General features: G+C 42.9%; 11 protein-coding genes across 11 annotated transcripts; 2 read left to right on the top strand and 9 right to left on the bottom strand. All coding sequences in view use genetic code 12, as the record gives it.

The window, feature by feature from the left end:
* On the bottom strand, nucleotides 1-687 carry PGUG_00708 (uncharacterized protein; the record flags this gene model as incomplete). Its single annotated transcript, XM_001487281.1, has 1 exon — nucleotides 1-687. A coding segment is annotated over one exon (687 nt), but the record flags the coding sequence as incomplete, so codon positions are not given.
* Nucleotides 668-1,579, bottom strand: PGUG_00707 (uncharacterized protein; the record flags this gene model as incomplete). The annotated part of the gene is made up of 1 exon (XM_001487280.1): nucleotides 668-1,579. One exon carries the CDS (start codon nucleotides 1,577-1,579, stop codon nucleotides 668-670), a length of 912 nt encoding a protein of 303 aa, XP_001487330.2.
* A 501-nt stretch (nucleotides 1,580-2,080) lies between these two features.
* SSY1 (Ssy1p) lies at nucleotides 2,081-4,525 on the bottom strand (the record flags this gene model as incomplete). The annotated part of the gene is made up of 1 exon (XM_001487279.1): nucleotides 2,081-4,525. One exon carries the CDS (start codon nucleotides 4,523-4,525, stop codon nucleotides 2,081-2,083), a length of 2,445 nt encoding a protein of 814 aa, XP_001487329.2.
* A 708-nt stretch (nucleotides 4,526-5,233) lies between these two features.
* Nucleotides 5,234-7,039, top strand: PGUG_00705 (uncharacterized protein; the record flags this gene model as incomplete). The annotated part of the gene is made up of 1 exon (XM_001487278.1): nucleotides 5,234-7,039. The coding sequence occupies one exon, from the start codon at nucleotides 5,234-5,236 to the stop codon at nucleotides 7,037-7,039; it is 1,806 nt and encodes a 601-aa protein (XP_001487328.2).
* A 91-nt stretch (nucleotides 7,040-7,130) lies between these two features.
* On the bottom strand, nucleotides 7,131-8,828 carry PGUG_00704 (uncharacterized protein; the record flags this gene model as incomplete). The annotated part of the gene is made up of 1 exon (XM_001487277.1): nucleotides 7,131-8,828. The coding sequence occupies one exon, from the start codon at nucleotides 8,826-8,828 to the stop codon at nucleotides 7,131-7,133; it is 1,698 nt and encodes a 565-aa protein (XP_001487327.2).
* A 778-nt stretch (nucleotides 8,829-9,606) lies between these two features.
* On the bottom strand, nucleotides 9,607-10,689 carry URA4 (dihydroorotase; the record flags this gene model as incomplete). The annotated part of the gene is made up of 1 exon (XM_001487276.1): nucleotides 9,607-10,689. The coding sequence occupies one exon, from the start codon at nucleotides 10,687-10,689 to the stop codon at nucleotides 9,607-9,609; it is 1,083 nt and encodes a 360-aa protein (XP_001487326.2).
* Nucleotides 10,690-11,620: 931 nt separating this feature from the next.
* Nucleotides 11,621-12,370, bottom strand: PGUG_00702 (uncharacterized protein; the record flags this gene model as incomplete). The annotated part of the gene is made up of 1 exon (XM_001487274.1): nucleotides 11,621-12,370. One exon carries the CDS (start codon nucleotides 12,368-12,370, stop codon nucleotides 11,621-11,623), a length of 750 nt encoding a protein of 249 aa, XP_001487324.1.
* PGUG_00701 (U4/U6-U5 snRNP complex subunit) lies at nucleotides 12,042-12,584 on the top strand (the record flags this gene model as incomplete). The annotated part of the gene is made up of 1 exon (XM_001487275.1): nucleotides 12,042-12,584. The coding sequence occupies one exon, from the start codon at nucleotides 12,042-12,044 to the stop codon at nucleotides 12,582-12,584; it is 543 nt and encodes a 180-aa protein (XP_001487325.1).
* Nucleotides 12,585-12,623: 39 nt separating this feature from the next.
* On the bottom strand, nucleotides 12,624-13,349 carry TFS1 (Tfs1p; the record flags this gene model as incomplete). The annotated part of the gene is made up of 1 exon (XM_001487273.1): nucleotides 12,624-13,349. The coding sequence occupies one exon, from the start codon at nucleotides 13,347-13,349 to the stop codon at nucleotides 12,624-12,626; it is 726 nt and encodes a 241-aa protein (XP_001487323.2).
* A 208-nt stretch (nucleotides 13,350-13,557) lies between these two features.
* HAP5 (Hap5p) lies at nucleotides 13,558-14,391 on the bottom strand (the record flags this gene model as incomplete). The annotated part of the gene is made up of 1 exon (XM_001487272.1): nucleotides 13,558-14,391. The coding sequence occupies one exon, from the start codon at nucleotides 14,389-14,391 to the stop codon at nucleotides 13,558-13,560; it is 834 nt and encodes a 277-aa protein (XP_001487322.2).
* Nucleotides 14,392-14,559: 168 nt separating this feature from the next.
* PMT6 (dolichyl-phosphate-mannose-protein mannosyltransferase) lies at nucleotides 14,560-16,863 on the bottom strand (the record flags this gene model as incomplete). The annotated part of the gene is made up of 1 exon (XM_001487271.1): nucleotides 14,560-16,863. The coding sequence occupies one exon, from the start codon at nucleotides 16,861-16,863 to the stop codon at nucleotides 14,560-14,562; it is 2,304 nt and encodes a 767-aa protein (XP_001487321.2).
* Nucleotides 16,864-17,335: the final 472 nt, after the last annotated feature.

Below are 17,335 nucleotides of genomic sequence, written 5' to 3'. Positions count from 1 at the left end.
AGACCGAGACAAACTGCCACGAACGTTTCTCCTGTTGATTTGATGCTTTTGCAAGTCTATCATATCATTGTTTGGAGTGCTAACTTCGAACGTCAATAAGTCGTCTTTAGTGATGCTACTCAACAAAGAAACCTTTCCAATTTTCAAGTAAATTCTTTCGTAATTTTCAGCCAATGGATCGTAAAAGATGGGCTTGATTCTAGCAATAGGAGTGTTGTTTCCCACAGGGTTAAAGTTACTGCTTCCGTGGAACTGATGCTTGAACTCTTTAACAGAAACCACCAATTTTTCAGCTCTAGGGTTGACGGCTATACCATGGTTAGAGCCGGCAATGATACGGTCAACGGCTTCTCCCCATCCATTGTTCACGGCACTGTCGCTTTCTGGCTTACCAGTGGTCTTTCTCTGGTTGATATATGACCCGAAAAGCTTGATTGTGAATTGGTGGGCTTCACCTGATGTCAAAGAACCTTGGTTACGAGAGAAGATTCGGGTGATATCAGTAACACCTGCTGCAACACCCTTCTTGACTCTTTTGATCTGCGGCATGTTGTTGCTCTCTTTAATGTTCAAATCTATTTCTTCCGTCAAAACAGCCACAAGGTAAACCCTACCGTTCTCCACTTCACTTGCTGGAATGTTACGGAACAAAGCAGCAGAAATCTTCTCAAACATGTACCAAATCATCAACCGAGTCAGTATGAACCGCAAAAGCTTCTGTCAATCTCTTTTTCGAATTACGAATGTACATGTAAGCAATCATACCAGCAAATCCTGGAGGCTGATATGCTGAACTTCCTGACACTGACTTGAAATCAACCAAAATATGAGAAGGTGGCTCATGTTTGGTAAGTTTGTTCACTGGAGCATCTAAGGAATACTGTTGAAGATTGCTGTGAGCATTGATAGGAAAGTTTGCAGCTAAGGCACACAATACCTGGTTCAAAGATATTCTGGAAGGAAGAGCGTTGTCGTTGGACAACAAATCGCCAGAAGTAGTGTCTCTAGAAAGAATGGCCTTGTAGCCAGAAATGTCAGTATTCAGGTTGTCCAAGTCATAACTGACGGCATTCAATCTGGCAGCTCTAGAAGCCAATTTCTTGGGAATCTTGTCCAAAAGAAAAGTAGCAGTTTCCTTGGCTACTTTTGCTTCATTATCGGTCAAAATACCATTAAGAAGTTTGAGTCTTGCTTGGTATAAACTGTAGTAAATTCCCGACAATTTGTTGAACAATCTAAATTCACCAATCGAGTACAAAGCAAAGATGTGCGACGTGAGCAACACAAGCGCATACTTAATCTCTCCCAGTAATCCATTACTTGCCTTGCTGGCCAAAGAATGAACTGGAATTGCTGGTGGAGCCGGTTTCAGCGATTGAGAATCATCAGCATAAAGATTTCCATCAACAGCCAGTTTATAGTTCAATTCAGCATCCTTGATAGTAGGCATCTGATCCTTGTCACTAATATTGTTGTAGCGTTTGCTCACTTCAACGTGTTCTATTGCAACCTCTTCCACAACACTGATGTAACTCAATGGGAAAAACCACAATACTGGTTTCCAATCCAGGAAGTTCATCCAAATTCACAGAGGTGATGGTGAAATTGTTGGGAAAAGGCTTGGATAAGGCATATCCACGAGCCCACCGACTACCTTTTCTTTCAAAGATGTAGACTTCGTCTCCAGGGTACAAATTTTTCAACTGATCATTCGTCAAATTGGGGTGTTTCTCAAAGGGAAGGAAAGGTTTGATGACCTTTCCCCGTAGAAAAGTTTCAGTAGGTTGCCAGGACATGAGAAAAGACCTTCAATTGACCACTAGAAAAGTGAATGGAATATGATCTCAACGCACAAACTAACCGAGTGCCCTCGGAATGCGACTAATAGGGTGAAACGCTCACGTGCCCTCGATACTGAGCACATCCGGAAGTGTGTTCAATTGTTGAAATTGTTCCCAATTGGGTAAATTAGGTGCATGCTGCTGCAGACGACAACCAAGTACCCTGTAGATAGTCAACTGAACACTGAAAATAATTGTGAATTAATAGTTCTACAATAGTACATTTTTATGCAAATCCACTATGATAGGAGACGAAGCCATTTCCTAGCAAGGTCCTTCCAATTTCTCAAATTATACTCTCTTCCTCCATCCCAAATGTAGCGATCCATTTCAGTTCGTCCAGTATCAAAGTCAAGCTGCTCAAGGCTGACAAAAGAGGTTCCTTTGGCAAATTTGTAACCGAAATAAAGCACTGCGAACAACATTAGTGTGCCGTAACTCAGGAAGAAAAACCAGGTATCCCACTCGTCCTTTAAAAACACAACCCATCCCATCGATATGAGAATGAAAGCACTGCCAAACGCTCCCCACATGGCAGTATAAGGCTGGAATATCGACTTGTAAGGATAAGACTTGTCATCGCGACTGATAATATCAGGTCTTTTCTTCAATCCATAATAGAACCGGATGTATGATACACACATTGAGAACCAGACCATGATTCCTGAAGACGAAATCAAGCTTGTGAGATTCTGGAAGACTCCTGTTGCTTGTTGCGATACACAAATGAATGCCAAGAGACCAAAACTTGCGGCACAAAGTACTGCATTGTAAGGAATACCAAATCTGTTACAGTTTGCCAAAAACTTGGGTGCCTTTCCTTGCAATGCCATCAGATACACGGTCCTAGAACTGACGTAAAGTTGAGCGTTTCCACAACTGATAGCGAAAAAGACAAGAAAACCGTTGACAACTGAGCACATTTTACAGAGGCCAGCCGACTGAAGTGCAACTATCCAAGGACTTTGAGCTCCACTTCCGAAGCCAGCGTACACTTCAGATTGTATTTTGCACTCCGAACCCCCGGCGTACTGGACTGCGTAATTCGTCAGAAAGTCTTTTGGCAAAACACCTGTTGTCCCCAGAGAGTATCTTAACATTCTAGGGTCTCCTGAGTAAACATTAATTCCCACCAACAATGCCGCCAAGCAATAGAAAATCAAGATACGCCATATGACACGCCTGGTGGCTGAAGGTAGCGCTTTCCGGGGATTTTTGGCTTCACAGGCAGCAACACACACAATTTCAGTCCCGCTGTATGCGTATGTCACCACTAGTATAGCCGTAAGAAGAGAAAGAAATCTTCCGGCGGAACCTCCTATTCCTTCAGATGGAGTAGAAGTTCCATCGTCATGTAAGTTGAATGACGGGCGAAATAACCCAAATATTAAGTCATGATCGAAATCTGATTTCAGATAATTCCAATATTTGAACCCCAAAGCCTCGGTTCCAAAGCCCCCGGTATTCAATACAATCATGATTATAAGAAGTACCAGAAGCACGACTAACTTGATGACACTGGAAATGTACTCGACTTCTCCAAAAATTCTGATGTCTATCAAGTTGCTGAACAAAATAATCCCTAGAAATAAAACCACAAACCCTGCACTAGCTCCTTTGTTATTCACGATGCTTAGTTGAGGGTAAAATGAGAGCATGATGATGCTAGCGACAATTTCGCCTGCTAGGCCAAACGCAAAACTGGCAAAATACATCCAGCCCACGGCGAATCCAAAGGCGTCTTCCACGAATCTTGAACTCAAACCTGATACACCATCCACTACAGAAACGAATGTCACCATTTCACAAAAGGAAACAATAGTTGCCAATATGATAGATCCACAAATCATAAATGCCAATAGGGTACCAAAGCCTCCTGTTATAGTGAAAGCTTTTCCACTATTGAGGAAAAGTCCAACACCCAAGGTTCCGCCAAATGAAATCATTTGAAGATGCCGCATACGAAGCTTTCTTTGCAAGAACTTCTGAGGAGTACCAGACTCGTCAGAGCTCAGTGTTGGAGATGTTAATGTTTCACGAAACTGCAAATCAGTATTGTCTTTTTTAGGGAACGAGTACCATCGTCTATCCTTGTGCCATGCCGGCTCTGGCTTTCTTGGCTTCTTGATGTCACCTTGGAAGCTGTAGTCGTCTGTAAAAAACTTTTCTTTCATTTCTTCATTGTTCACTATCTCCAAAGTTGCAGGGCCATCTCGGACCGTCGACGAGGCAACTTTGTCCCTTATGGAATCGTTTATTTGGGTCTGTTTCACGTACTTCTCAAAGTCAGGGAGTGACGAGAGTTCGAATACAGAACCTTCGAAGCTCGGGCGTGCTCTTTTGGCTTGTTGGTAAGCATCTAAATACTTGAAATTGCCATTCTGCTGAGAGTAGTTTCTGTCTCTAGTTAATTCGTCTATTATAGAAGAGTCGAAAGACTCACGAGATTCTTCGTCTGTTACTTTGTCAACAGTTTCGCTACTGGCGTTGTCTTGAGTTGAGGCTCTGGATACCGTAGTGGGAGCAGCATTGAAGAGGATGTTTCGGAGATTCAGAATCGATGAAGATTCAGTTTCCGAGTACAGCGACGGTCGGTTAGTGATGGTGTCGTCGGACTTTCGCCTTCGCATATTGGGGAAAAGCCCAGAGGGCATGTAAGAATCAGTTTCAGAGGCGTTCTCCATGTTTGCAAAGAGAGATGAATCTTATCTCATTAGTGATCTCGTGGTGTATGGATCTACTGCCACAACATTTTATGAGAAATTAGAGTAGAGAAGACATCTATAAATTACTTTGTACACTATAGCCCATCAAACAGAAGATACGTCCTCGCATCTGCCACCTGAGGGGTTGCGTCAGAAGCCGAGATGTGCAATGGCAACGACACTGCGCTAGTGGGTGTGAGCAAGCCCATCGATCCCACAAGCAATTGTCCAAAAATATGTATATATTGATGTCGTCAATGACGACGTTTCAGCTGTTACGCTGAAAAGAACAGATACTACACTTGATCTAAGCCAAAAGGCAAAGAGATTTGAGGTGCGAAATGGGAATCGCGAGCCTTTTATACCCCAGAGGTCGTGTTCACACCGGGAACATATGGGCTGGCTGTGGACAATTAAGACAACTAGTGAACTATCATCTTTTCTCAAATTTGGTATGACAGGGACCTTTAGAGGTCAATTCTGGTCCTTTTCTCTCGATACTCTTTTTTCTGCTAACTTTTCATTTGATTTACACCTTCGTAGAGAAGATAACTCCACACCTTAAGGGTCGTATGCAGTATGACATTTTTTTCGCGATGCCCATCGCAGCCCCACGCCACCCATTTCTCTTTTCGTTTAATTGCACTTTAGTTCACCAGAAATTTTTTTCTCATCTTATACTACAAAATGGCAAGCTTTAGACATAGAAGAAGAGAACACAAATCTCCCCGTCACCATGAGAAGAAATACTACGTGACTAAACCTTCCACCAAGAGAAGAAGATCCTATAGAAACTACTATCAGCAACAACCTTCCAACTTGGTTTACGTTGAAGAACCAGAAAGTGAGTCCGAAACTAGCTACTCAGAAGAGAGCCAAAGTGGAACAGAATCAGATGTTGAAAGCAGCAGCTCTGACTCTAGCGACTCCAGCTCTGACTCTGACTCGGATTCTTCGTCTTCAGACTCCAGCTCTAGTTCCGACTCAGATTCTGATGCTCCTATTATGTTTTACGATGACCTTGCAACCTCATCCTCCAGTTCAAGCGAATCGCTGTCGGAGAGCGACTCTTCTGACTCGGAAAGCTCTATCATCATACTTGGAAACCAGAGCGAGGCATCCAGTTCAGAGAGTTCTGAAAGCTCCGACTCTGACTCCACGTCTGATGAGGAGGTTTATGAATTCGACTTGGATTCCGACATCGAGGATCAAATCATTGACATGAATGACGAGTTGGAAGCTGATGCTGTGGACAGCCTTGACTATTCTGACGTTTATGACTTGAATGATGAGCTTGTCAGATATTACGATTCTGACTCTGAGCCTGAGGACATACTCGACATAGTCGACTTGAATGATCAGTTGCAAGCCAGAGCCATGAGACAAATTGCTTTGGGTGATGACGATTCTGACGACTCCTCCGTTACTGACTTAGACATCGAATATTCTTCTGATGAAGGTCAGTTGAACGACCAATTGCAACTCGAAAAAGTGAGACAAGATTATGTCGATATGATCGCTAGTGATGATGAGATATCCGTATCACAGTCTGAGTCTGACATTGATTACTTAGTCCTCGACTCCGATATCGAGATGGAATCAGAGGACTCTGATGAGGAGGCGCTCGCATTGTCAGACCTTAGCGATTCCTCCAGTGACGACGAAGAAGGCATCACACTTTACAGACACCGCTTCGACTTGCCTGAACATGATTCAAGCGAGGAATACTCTACTGACGATGAATTGATTTACGACACTGAAGACGAATACTTGCTTGCAAATGATTCAGACGATGACATCGAGGTCATTGACTTGACGGAAGACTTACAAAACTCGAAGGACTGTGAGTTGGTTGAGCTCGATGACAAAACTTACAAGTTGAACTTGAGGTTCCCAGCATTGATTCGCGAAGAATTGAAAATCCAATTCTTGAAAAACCAAAACGAGTTGGTTGTCAGTGGAAAATTTGACATCCACGATTCTGATTTGGAAGATTCGGATGTAGAAGTCGTTGAAGAGGATGAAGAAGCTGCCGAAGAATCTGACTCGTCGGTTTCTTCCAGTGCATCTCAGGATAGTGCCGCTAGTGGATCCTCGTCTTCATCTTCATCTTCTTCTTCTTCTTCTTCTTCTTCATCATCATCATCCTCTTCCTCTTCTTCATCTTCGAGCTCCTCTGACTCTTCTTCATCTGATTCAGAGTCCGAAGCCGAAGCTGAAGCTGAAGATTCGAGCTCTGACCTCGAGTCCGAAGTTCAAGAGGATGCTGTTCGTCTCATCAAGGATTTCGCCAATCAAGAAATCAATTTTGAGAAGCACTTCCAGTTTGAGAAGATTATAAAGTTTGATGAAATAAAAGCCAAATTCATAGAGGATGGCGGATTAGAGTTGATTATCCCAAACGAAGGTGAAAAAATTGACCTGAATTCTAATGTGGTAGACATCGCTATCGACTCTGAGAGTTCGGCAGAGAAAAGCGACAATGAAAACTAATGTGTAATTTAGAGATAGGTTTAGTAATAGGTTTTGTTATTAATTGCACTTGATAAATTATTTAACGACGAATTTGAAGCGGTGTAAAGCCCTAAGCGCTATCCTTCTTGGTAGCATGGACCTGAATGTCAGATTCCTTGTTGGGGCTGGAGATGTTGGAAGCACTGCTTTCCACATCTTCAACAACTCCAGGGTCACCCAACTGGCTAATGTCATATCCATTCGATTCGAGATATGCCAAGAAGGCTTGATCTTCTTCTTCAATACAGTCCTGACTAACAGATGGACAGAAGAAAATAGCCAAGAATGCTGAGAAGAAACACAAACCAGAAGAAATGTAGACTGGACCCTTGATTTCACCAAGATGTCTCTGGATAACTGGGAAAACCCAAGTACCAACAAAGGCACCGATTTTTCCCACAGCAGCAGCAATACCGTAATATTGTCCACGAACAGGGGTAGCAGAAGTCTTCGAGGCCAAGAGACCCAAGTTGTCACCTGGTCCAAACTCACCAAGAGAGTAGAAAATTCCAAAGACAACAACGAAACCACCGACTGGATGGGCCAAAGATTCGTATTTACCTGCCATACAGAATCCAATAACACCTTGGAGACCAACACCAATGGCAATTGTCAAACGTGGGCCAATGTAATCAGCGGAAAGGGCACCAAGGAAGGCACCTGGCATGTAGAACAAGTTGAGGACAACGTTCCATCCAAATGACTTGTACATATCTCCAGGTGGAACCAAGGTAGCAAGAATATTTGTTGAGTAAGTTCCGAAAGCGTAGACGGAGAAATCGTAAATGAACCAAATGAGCGACACAATGGTAAGACGGAACCAGTAGAATTTGATGATGAGCCAGTAAGGGTATTTCTTGACTCTCTTCATGTTAGTTTTTTGGAAAGCTTCACCATCCTTGAGTTTCAATCTGAAGAAAAGCAATGATAATGGTGGAATACAACCCAAACCCAAAGTTAATCTCCAAACGGCAGTCAAGTGACGAGTGGAAAAGATCCAAAGCAACACCAAAGGAACGAAAGCACTGACAACGTATCCAAAATCAATCATAGCATTGGTAAACCAGCAGAAGTATCTGTTTCTTCTTCCCGCTGGAAGTTGATTAGCAAATTCCGAGGCAATAACAGACGAAGTTGGATATTCAGCACCAATAGCAATACCCAAGAAGAATCTAAAGGCAGTAAGTGATGCAAATAAGCCCTCGGCACTTCCGTTAGCACCCCATGTTCCAACGGCGCACAACAACGAGAAGAAGATTAACATGAATGTAGCCGTCAACATTCCACCCTTTCTTGCAACACGATCGGAAATGTAGCCAAAACCTAACTGACCCACGACAATACCCACGAATGCAATCGAGGAAACATTTGACATGGCATTGGAGTTGGTATATTTCTTACCATAAATTCTTGTCAAACAAGCATTTACGGCAGACATACCATTGTTGATGTAACCATCGGAAAACAATCCCGCACCTGATGCGAATGCGGGCCACAAGTTTTTCATCTTGACCTTATCTACCTCTTCATATACAGGTAAGTTGGGGTCGATATCCAGAGTGGGTTTAACGACTTTGCCAGCCCCGTCAACTTCATGACCAGAACTCGAGTCTGAGAGCCGTCTGGCAGCCAATATTTGAGCATCACGCTCTCTTCTTTCGGCTTGTTTCTGCTTATAAGCCTTCGTAACTGTGATCTCTTGGGGCAAGTGCTTCGACCAGCCAAAGGCAAAGTCGGAGAACGAGTGAGGAAGATCTCTGGTAGCCATTTCTACTGAAGAGCTTACAAAAAGTGAACAAATATATAGATTAGTTTGCCTTTTCTATTACTCGCGTTCCTTGGCACGCACCAGAGATTAGAGGGGAACGTTTTATGCGCGCTGCACCTTTATATATGGATGTTTTAGCTGATAAAGGGAAACGTGGTCGATGCAGGACAGCAGTGTTGGGGCCAAAGCTGCAAGATTGGCGGCTCAAACATGAAGGCGGCGTCAACGGTGTATTTTCTTATCGTTTACTAAACGAATCGACTGTATCTGACTCGGTTGAGCAAATTCCGGTTTAAGCGAATTAAACTGTCAATGTCAATTGTTTGACAGCTGCATACGTCAATTATGCGCAGGACTTGGCCGAAGTCAAAGTCACTTCGGTATCGGTGATTTTCTCGCAATAACAATTACCGATACGAAGACAATATAATACGGCTTATCATGACGCCTAATGTATCTCGGCTATGTTAACCCCATTCCCCTCACAACTGCCGCCTCGTACTTTTGTCAAAAATTTTATTGGTGTCCTGCAGGCAGTATGTACAAGCCACCACTGGCACGGCACGACAATCTGCACGGCATCTGATTTCCCTATCGAGAATCTTCCACGATTAGCGATTCGTAAATTTAAATTCCGATTAGCAACCTTGTTATTTATGTGAGTAAAGTCTATAGGGCCCAAACTGCATTGATTTATTTAATACGTACATACCAATGACTACAATTGCCGTGTACCTACCTTCGAATCATTTACCCACATGGTAAGCCCACCCACGTGTTACTTCCACTGCACAGACCACTGAAGTGCTTCACCCGCCAAGAATGGAACAACGTTCAAACCGTCCGCACCAATTACTTGGGGCACTGTAATTTCTCGCTTAACGAGCACACAGTGGTCGTGGTTTACGACATCTTTTTCCTCTATTTCGTAGAACTTTTTTCCAAAATCTGCCACAAATCCTTTGATGTTGTCGAGTGCCTGGTGTTTTTCAAAGATGCTGGCAACGTAGGAGATGGCGTGTGACTGGGTGTAGACTCCGGCACATACTCCGACATGACGAGCTTTTGCGTCTATGGGATGAGGTGCCGAATCCGATCCAAAAAAGAAATATGGTTTTCCTGAAGTAGCGGCTGCAACTAATGCTCTCTTGTCGTCAGGTAGTTTGGCCACCGGCTTGCAGAAATTGATGGGATTTCCTGCCCAGTTATCAATAGTGAGCAGAAGATGGTGCGCAGTAATCGTTGCTGCAACTTTGATGTCATCACCTTCTTTGTAGTTCTTGTTTATATCCTCGATCGTCTCAATGGCAGCCCTCGTGGTACAGTGTTCCAAGATGATCTTGAGTCGTGGAAAGTCTTCATGCAATTTTCGAAGTGCTGGTAAAAAGAGTGGCTCAGCATTTAATACGTGAATATCTTCACCGTCATCTTTACTGGGTGGTCTTTCTCCGTGAAGATTCAATACGAGATTTTCCTCCTCGAGCGCTTTGAAAATGGGGTAAAATGGAGTAAAGTCATTGGGATCCACACCAGCAGACGAGTTGGTAGTGACTCCAGCAGGGTAGCATTTCACTCCATGAATAGCACCTAATTTTGCTGCCTCATGAATGAGTTCGGGAGAGAGCTCTTTACTGAGATAGAAAGACATGAGAAATGTGGTCTTGGGTGCTAACTGTTGCAACTTTTTCTTGTAATCAATAACCTGTTTTAAGGTTGTAATGGGAGGCACCAAATTGGGCATCACATAAGCAATGGAAACACCTCCTTCTCTGACGGTTGGCGTTATAAGCTCCATCATTCTGCCGTCCCGAAGATGGACATGCATATCGGCAGTAATGCCCAAATCAATTTCGGTGGTCATGGTGAAGATTGTAGAATGAAGATTTTAAACTCGAATTTCTGGGGCCAATATACAGGTTTATTGGAACTGATTCCGATTTGGGTCACTATGGGTCTGGTGAATTGTAGGGTCTGAATATCTTATGCTCCCTTACAGCTTCTGTCTTCATCTGATATACAGAGAAAAAGATGTCTGAAGCTTTATTCAGTATAATATGAACGGTTGATGAGTTATGTCGATTCCTAATATCGAGAGAGCCTTCGGTCATTTATTATCAAATTTTCTGTGTTGTCCGTCATTTCTGTTCTTTCAGTGTTGTTATTTGACCATAAATCTGTTGAAAATTGGAAGTAATGTGATCACTTTGAAGACATAGGTTTAGTTGCCTATCTTTTGATGAGTCAAGAAAGCGTAACTTGACAGGATCATGTGTATACAGTTATCGTGGTAATCAATGTTATACTTGCTGACTTGTGAGCCCAAACAGTCGATGAATAAATCTCTTTGTGTTAAGGTTGCTGAAATACATGTAATCACCAATGATAAATTGTAAAACATAGCTAGGGATCATCTTTGAACCTGCATATTCAACATGCCTTGATTATGTATATTCTAACAGTGCTTGTAGCACCGAGTAAGAATCGATAGTAAGTGAGTCAGTAAAGGAGGTTGTAATGGGGATGAAACTGACTGGTAGCGTTTGTCTTTCACTTGATTATATGTAAATTTCAGATTTTGCATTTCACTGAATATACGTAATCTTACTAGTGCCATGCTCAATCCAAACTATATGGCAAGAAAAATCATTAATTGCTCGAAGTATACCATTTTGGATATTCTTATTGATGTTTTCAGCAAACCAGATTGTTAGAACGTGATAGGTCGCTTTTCTCTTCAATGAGCTGCCGGCAGCAGGTACTGAGTTAGCACTGGTCAAATTCACTTTGAATTATTACTTACTTTTGTCTTCAAGCATTTCCGCCACAATGGCTTCAAACTTGCCCCAATCCTCACTTGAAACCTTGATTTCCATCGTGCCTCCTGTTTCGAACAACATTGACTTGCGTTTCGGGTAGAACCCCATTCTCATAACATGGATTTGTTCGATCTGGATATTTCGGCTCCATTTTTGTTGAAGGTCCCGAAATCCATGGACATAGTCCTCCTTGGAAGCGAACACTCGCTCGAGTTCTGTAATGGCTGTCTTGCCCCTTTTCGTAAAATACACTATCCATTTGCGTGAGAGTGGAAAGTCTTTTTGTGACCGTAGCATATCGAGCTGAACGTTGAAAGTTGCTTTTTGAGCTGGCGGTAGAAAGTCAAAAGTGGTCAAGATTCCTGGTGTGGGCTTTCCATCAAGGTGATCGGGAGGCATGATGTTGGTATTTGTGGTGGGTGCAAAATATTTTGGAACCCTCACCGCCGCACGAAGCGCGGTGTTTGCGCGCTCATCGATATTCCTCTTCTTTCTTCTACTTGCATTCATGGGATCTGTTTTTCTTCCGCATTTGCATACCGGCTGGCACGTAGACCAAGCTATTCTCTCAGAGGATGAAAGACTTGTTGTTATACGATTTGGAAAAGATAATGATAAGGAATGTATGATAATGGATGAGCTATTATATGGGGTGGCCGAGAAGGTGCGTAATTTTGCGGCTATATATTTATGTGATACTGATGAGGTGCCCGATTTTAACACCATGTATGAGCTCTATGATCCGTGCACAGTGATGTTTTTTTATCGAAATAAGCATATGATGTGTGATTTTGGAACTGGAAATAATAATAAGCTCAACTTTCGACTAACGGAAAAGCAGGAACTTATTGATATCATAGAAACGATTTACAGAGGAGCACACAAAGGAAAGGGTTTGGTTGTGAGTCCTAGGGATTATAGTCGGCAGAGAAGGGGCTAATTTGTAGTATCAGTATCTATTACCGTTCATAATATACGTTCATTGCTTTTCATTCTGGGCGTAAAAAAAGTTCACTCCCAACAATTGCAGCTTACCCCCGTTTTTCTTGATCCAGTCTCTAACGCCAGACGATGGGACACCAGTGCCCCAGTTTGGTCTATCCTTGGGTGCCGCGAGCAGTGCTGCTGGGTCCTGCTTGTAAAGTAGGAAAACATAACGATGTTTACCAGTTCCCTCAGGTGGTGCAGGGCCAACGTAAGGTAAGATTTCCTTGCCCTTCTTGTAGTCGAGAATTGTGCTGAGCGACTCGGCATCTTTGCCAGTAGCATTCAAAGGCAAGTCTGTGACAATCCAATGGGCATACTCAGACCACTTATGGTCAGTGTTAGATGGTGCATCTGGGTCGGTCAAAATCAACGTGAAACGGTCTTTATCTGCCACCAGCATTTCTTCCTCCTGGCCCAGAGAATTGAGCGTGAATTGAATTGTGGGTCTTTCTTGGGTTTCGGCAACCTTCAATGTGTTTCCCAATGCCACTTGATCTTTTCCATTGTACTCGATAGTCAACAATCCCTCGGTGTCGAACTTGTCAACCACGTCCGGAATGATTTTATGCTTAACATAAGCTTCATCTAACGATTGCGAAATAGTAACCAATGTCATTGCTGATACTCTGGAAGGTGTATGTTTGCTGAGATTGAATCTGGGGATAGAACGATAAGCTACTTTATGTTTGATAAATCCGGTTCTCAAACAATTGAGCATAGTCCTCCATTCAATTTATATTCGCACCAATTCTTTGCAATTTATATCATTCGCCGGGGGTAGCAATGGTTTTTGTGCAGGATAACCGCTTCGGCCGTGGCCAGTTAACGCCATACCTAAAACCCCACAATGTGGCTCAAATGACTTGCGGGTCAATTCGCTGTCAAAATGCAGTGATATACTTTGAGTTCCTCTCTATTTTTTGTTTTCACGGTATCTCTCCAAAACCTTCATCTTGCTCCAAAGTTTGTGAGCCGGTTCTCGAAGCCTCGTGATTATTAGTATACAGTTCTTCTTGTGCAATTTCTTCGGACTTGACTTCTTGCTCGTGCAATTCACTGCTAGTGCCTTCAATGGGCTGTGCTCCGTTCTTGATCGAAGCGTCACCATTGACAGCTTCTTGCAGAGGGTGAGCAAGTTGAACCTGATGATGTGAGTAATTGGTGCTGTAAGTGGGTCGAGACATGGCAGCACTCATGTAGGCTGCTTTTTTTGGTTTTTCTTCTTCTCGTGGAACCACATCGATTAAAAAGTCAAACATGTCACTCTTAGTAAGTGCAGCTGCTATATCAGATTTCTGCAACGTTCTTCTCTTATTCTCTTCGGCATGTATCCACGCTCTCATGGTCAATTCCGTTATGAACACATCGCACCCTTTGGCAAACAAAATAGGTGCTTCAGCACTGATCATTTTCACATCTTCGTCTGTCTTCATCACTTTTTTGATTCTGGCCAACGGAAGCTGGTGGTTTTTGAAATCGTGGTCATCGTGCTCGATCGAGTTGATCGTTTCTTGCCAGTACTGCATCATCATATCACGATATCTTCCGGTCAAACCTTGACCTACGTTGTGAAAGGCACCGCCTGGCTGGTGCTGCTGTTGCGCTGCGGCCTCCTCAGCAGCAGCCTGAGCGGCAAGTAATTCGGCTTCATCAACGACGTTTTGTGTCTCAGGTTGGCTCTGTGAGGCAGTCTCGGGTCGGTGTTGGGAAAGCTCTAAGTCTTCTCCATCCTCAATGTACTCGTTCTCGTAGCTCTCCATTACGTTCTGATGTTCGTAGTCTCTAATATTTTTAGTCTCTGAAGCTTGAAAAACAAAAGTGTCTAAACGATCGTAGAAGTGTATATTACTGATGTAAATTTTCTAGTGCGAAATCGGACTCTGTCATGGTATGTGTGCAGGAACTCCATTGATCACCACCATGTATATCTAGATCATCCAGGTGCTGAGGACCTTGAGGTGACGATAGGCATTCGACGGTCCCTCCATTCCAAAGGCAAGATCCTTCAAGTATATAAACCCAAGAATTATAGCCAAATAAAGGATAATGTAGAAACCTCTTGCAATCGTTCTGTTCAAGTGGTTATAGACTACTCTTTCCACAACAAATCCAGTAACAAAGATTGCAAAATACAATGCTGGAGCGTAGTGATGGACATAAGTAACCCTGGACATTGCAACAAACGGCAAATAATGAAGTATCCACCCCAATATGGGCAATATTCCTTGCACTATAAGTGAATCCCACTGGACGCTGAACACCCCATTTGGATAGTAATCCCTTTGACGCTGCCAACGCCACAACTTGACACTGAAGTATATCAAACTCACGAGCAAACAGAATGTAGAAAACCAGTTGATTAGAGGATGCCCAACCAAGAAATATTTCGTTACCGACATGCCCCAACCACACATACGAAGGCCGCTTCTGGTTATAGGCCATTCCCACCATTCAGAAGATAACTTGTCGAATTTATCGGGATCGGGAACAAGTGCGCTATTCGAGGCCATCATCCCATAATTTATGAGCACAAACTCTTTCCAAAATTTGGGTTTTGGTGGAATGAACTCGGCTTCTGGTTGTGGAAGTGCATCGTTCTTGTGGTCCTCCACATTCCACCAAGTGCTCTTGTCTCTACTAAGAAGAGTATGCTTGCACACTACTTCACCCTGTTGGTAACCCCAAGCTGGATAAGAGTAGCCAGTAGTTGCCAAATAACACCCTAAAACTTTGTGACGTAAACGAAAGTTTGTCGTGATAGGATGCACTTCATCGGGAGCTTCATTCTGATGTTCTGGTGATAATGGCTGGTCTTGTTCCTGAATTTCCACCACCCATTCGTCCTTTTCATCGCTGCCTTCAAGATCCGAATAACAAGACACTTCCTTCTGTGAAGTCAGAATAAAAGATGGAATCATATGCGAATGTAAAAGGCACCCGCTGAGCTTATGGAGCAACCTAATAGTATCGCCATTTTTCACCAAGGTTGTGAAGGAGTAACTTTGGTTGTCAAGAGGCTCCATCGAAGCAAACTCTCCTCTAGCACCAGCTTCCAAGTCAAACTCAATGATGAACTGATTATTGTCGTCCTTGAACCCGTAGGTGGTAATCTGCTGCTGTTGTGAACCTTGCGGATATACATGTGGATGGGAATGCAACAAATTTGGAGAGAGACCTTGAGAACGTAAAGTGACTAGTGAGCCAAACGCTATAGAACGAGGACCGTACTCTATCCCATTATTTTTCAAGGATGCTTGGAGCAACGTCGATACGGAACCGTCACCTGTACCTGAGCTGTTAAGGACGAGGAAATGAACCTTGAAGCAAGCCAAATAGATTAGAAAAGGAACAATTATCAATGTCACGATTCTCACAAACCAATGCTTCAAGTACTGTGCGAATGAAAGGCTATTTTTGGTGCTTGTAACCTGGTAAAACTTGATAAGCAAATCGTAAATGATGTAAAAGCCTACCAAGGCAGTGACAAACAAACCAACCCATTTAACCGAACAAACACAACCAATTGACATACCTGTGATAAGAAACCACTTAAAGCCCATTTTAGTCAAGAGTTTCTGCTGAACACGAAGCATATGAATTTTCACGAGACAAAAGTAGCAAAGTACGGTGAAGAAAAGAAGCATTGAATCCAACAAAATAAACTTGGATAATGTCAAAGAAATCATCTCAAAAATCACCATCAACGAAATGAGCCATACCGTCCACGTATTGTAACCAGCTAGCACCGCCGTCTTGTAGGCCAATGGTGTACATAAGATACCAAACATACAATTGAAAACTCGCATGATAACATAATTGCAATCATCAGGAAAGATTTCACCGCTCTCAAACAGGAAGTTGCCCTCGTAATCTGCAATATAACCAGACAATCCCACTAACAATTTTCCAAGTGGTGGATGAACATCAAAATAAAATTCTCGTTTAAGATAATGGGAACCAAACTTTCCAAAATGCGCCTCATCCCACACCACTTGATTGGAGGCATTGATTCTATACAACCGAACAAAGGCCGATAATAATGTCAAAATTAAAATGGAACCATAAGTTTTCCAGAACCAGGCTATGCCGCGAGATTTTGTTTTCGTGTCAATATGAAGATTGGAGGTTTTTTGGATAATCTCCTCCACCTCGTCCTGTTCAGAAGCAAGGTTACGTCTCCTAAGGTCATTTCGAGAGACGCCAAAGTCGTTTCCTGAGGTCTTCACCTCCATCTTGTCGCCTAGCCAGTGTACAGGAAAAATATCAACGATCTGTTCGCGGGTTGGATACAGGCCATACGGAATGCTGCCGCTGAGGCTTTGCACAGCACGTTTCCTTATTATCAAAGAATAAAGAAGGCAAATTGTAGTCTACTTCACCAAAGCTATTTTTGAAGAGAGAAGTCTTGAAATTGATCAAGTTGGACGTTTGTGAGTACTGGTGTACTGCCCAAGGTTTACTTGACAGCGAGGATTTATTCTGGATTTGTAAGTCAAGTACGGTGTACTAGTACACAGCTGTAAAACATATCATTATTTCATCGTTGCGTACTTCTCGAACTCAAGCCAAACTAATAATTGATATTTTGGTGCATTGACCTTCACGACTTACGAGGTGCAACCTAAGCATTAAAAAGTTGTGAATACCTAAAAAATGCAAAATGAAAACACTCAGCAGAATATTCTGGAACCGACTCTAAGCTAC

The sequence above is a fragment of the Meyerozyma guilliermondii genome, genomic scaffold (assembly GCF_000149425.1).
Source record: "Meyerozyma guilliermondii ATCC 6260 scaffold_1 genomic scaffold, whole genome shotgun sequence".
NCBI classification, from domain to species: Eukaryota; Fungi; Ascomycota; class Pichiomycetes; order Serinales; family Debaryomycetaceae; genus Meyerozyma; species Meyerozyma guilliermondii.
The sequence above is the reverse complement of the archived record's forward strand: the minus strand, read 5'-3'. Positions and strand labels throughout refer to the sequence as shown.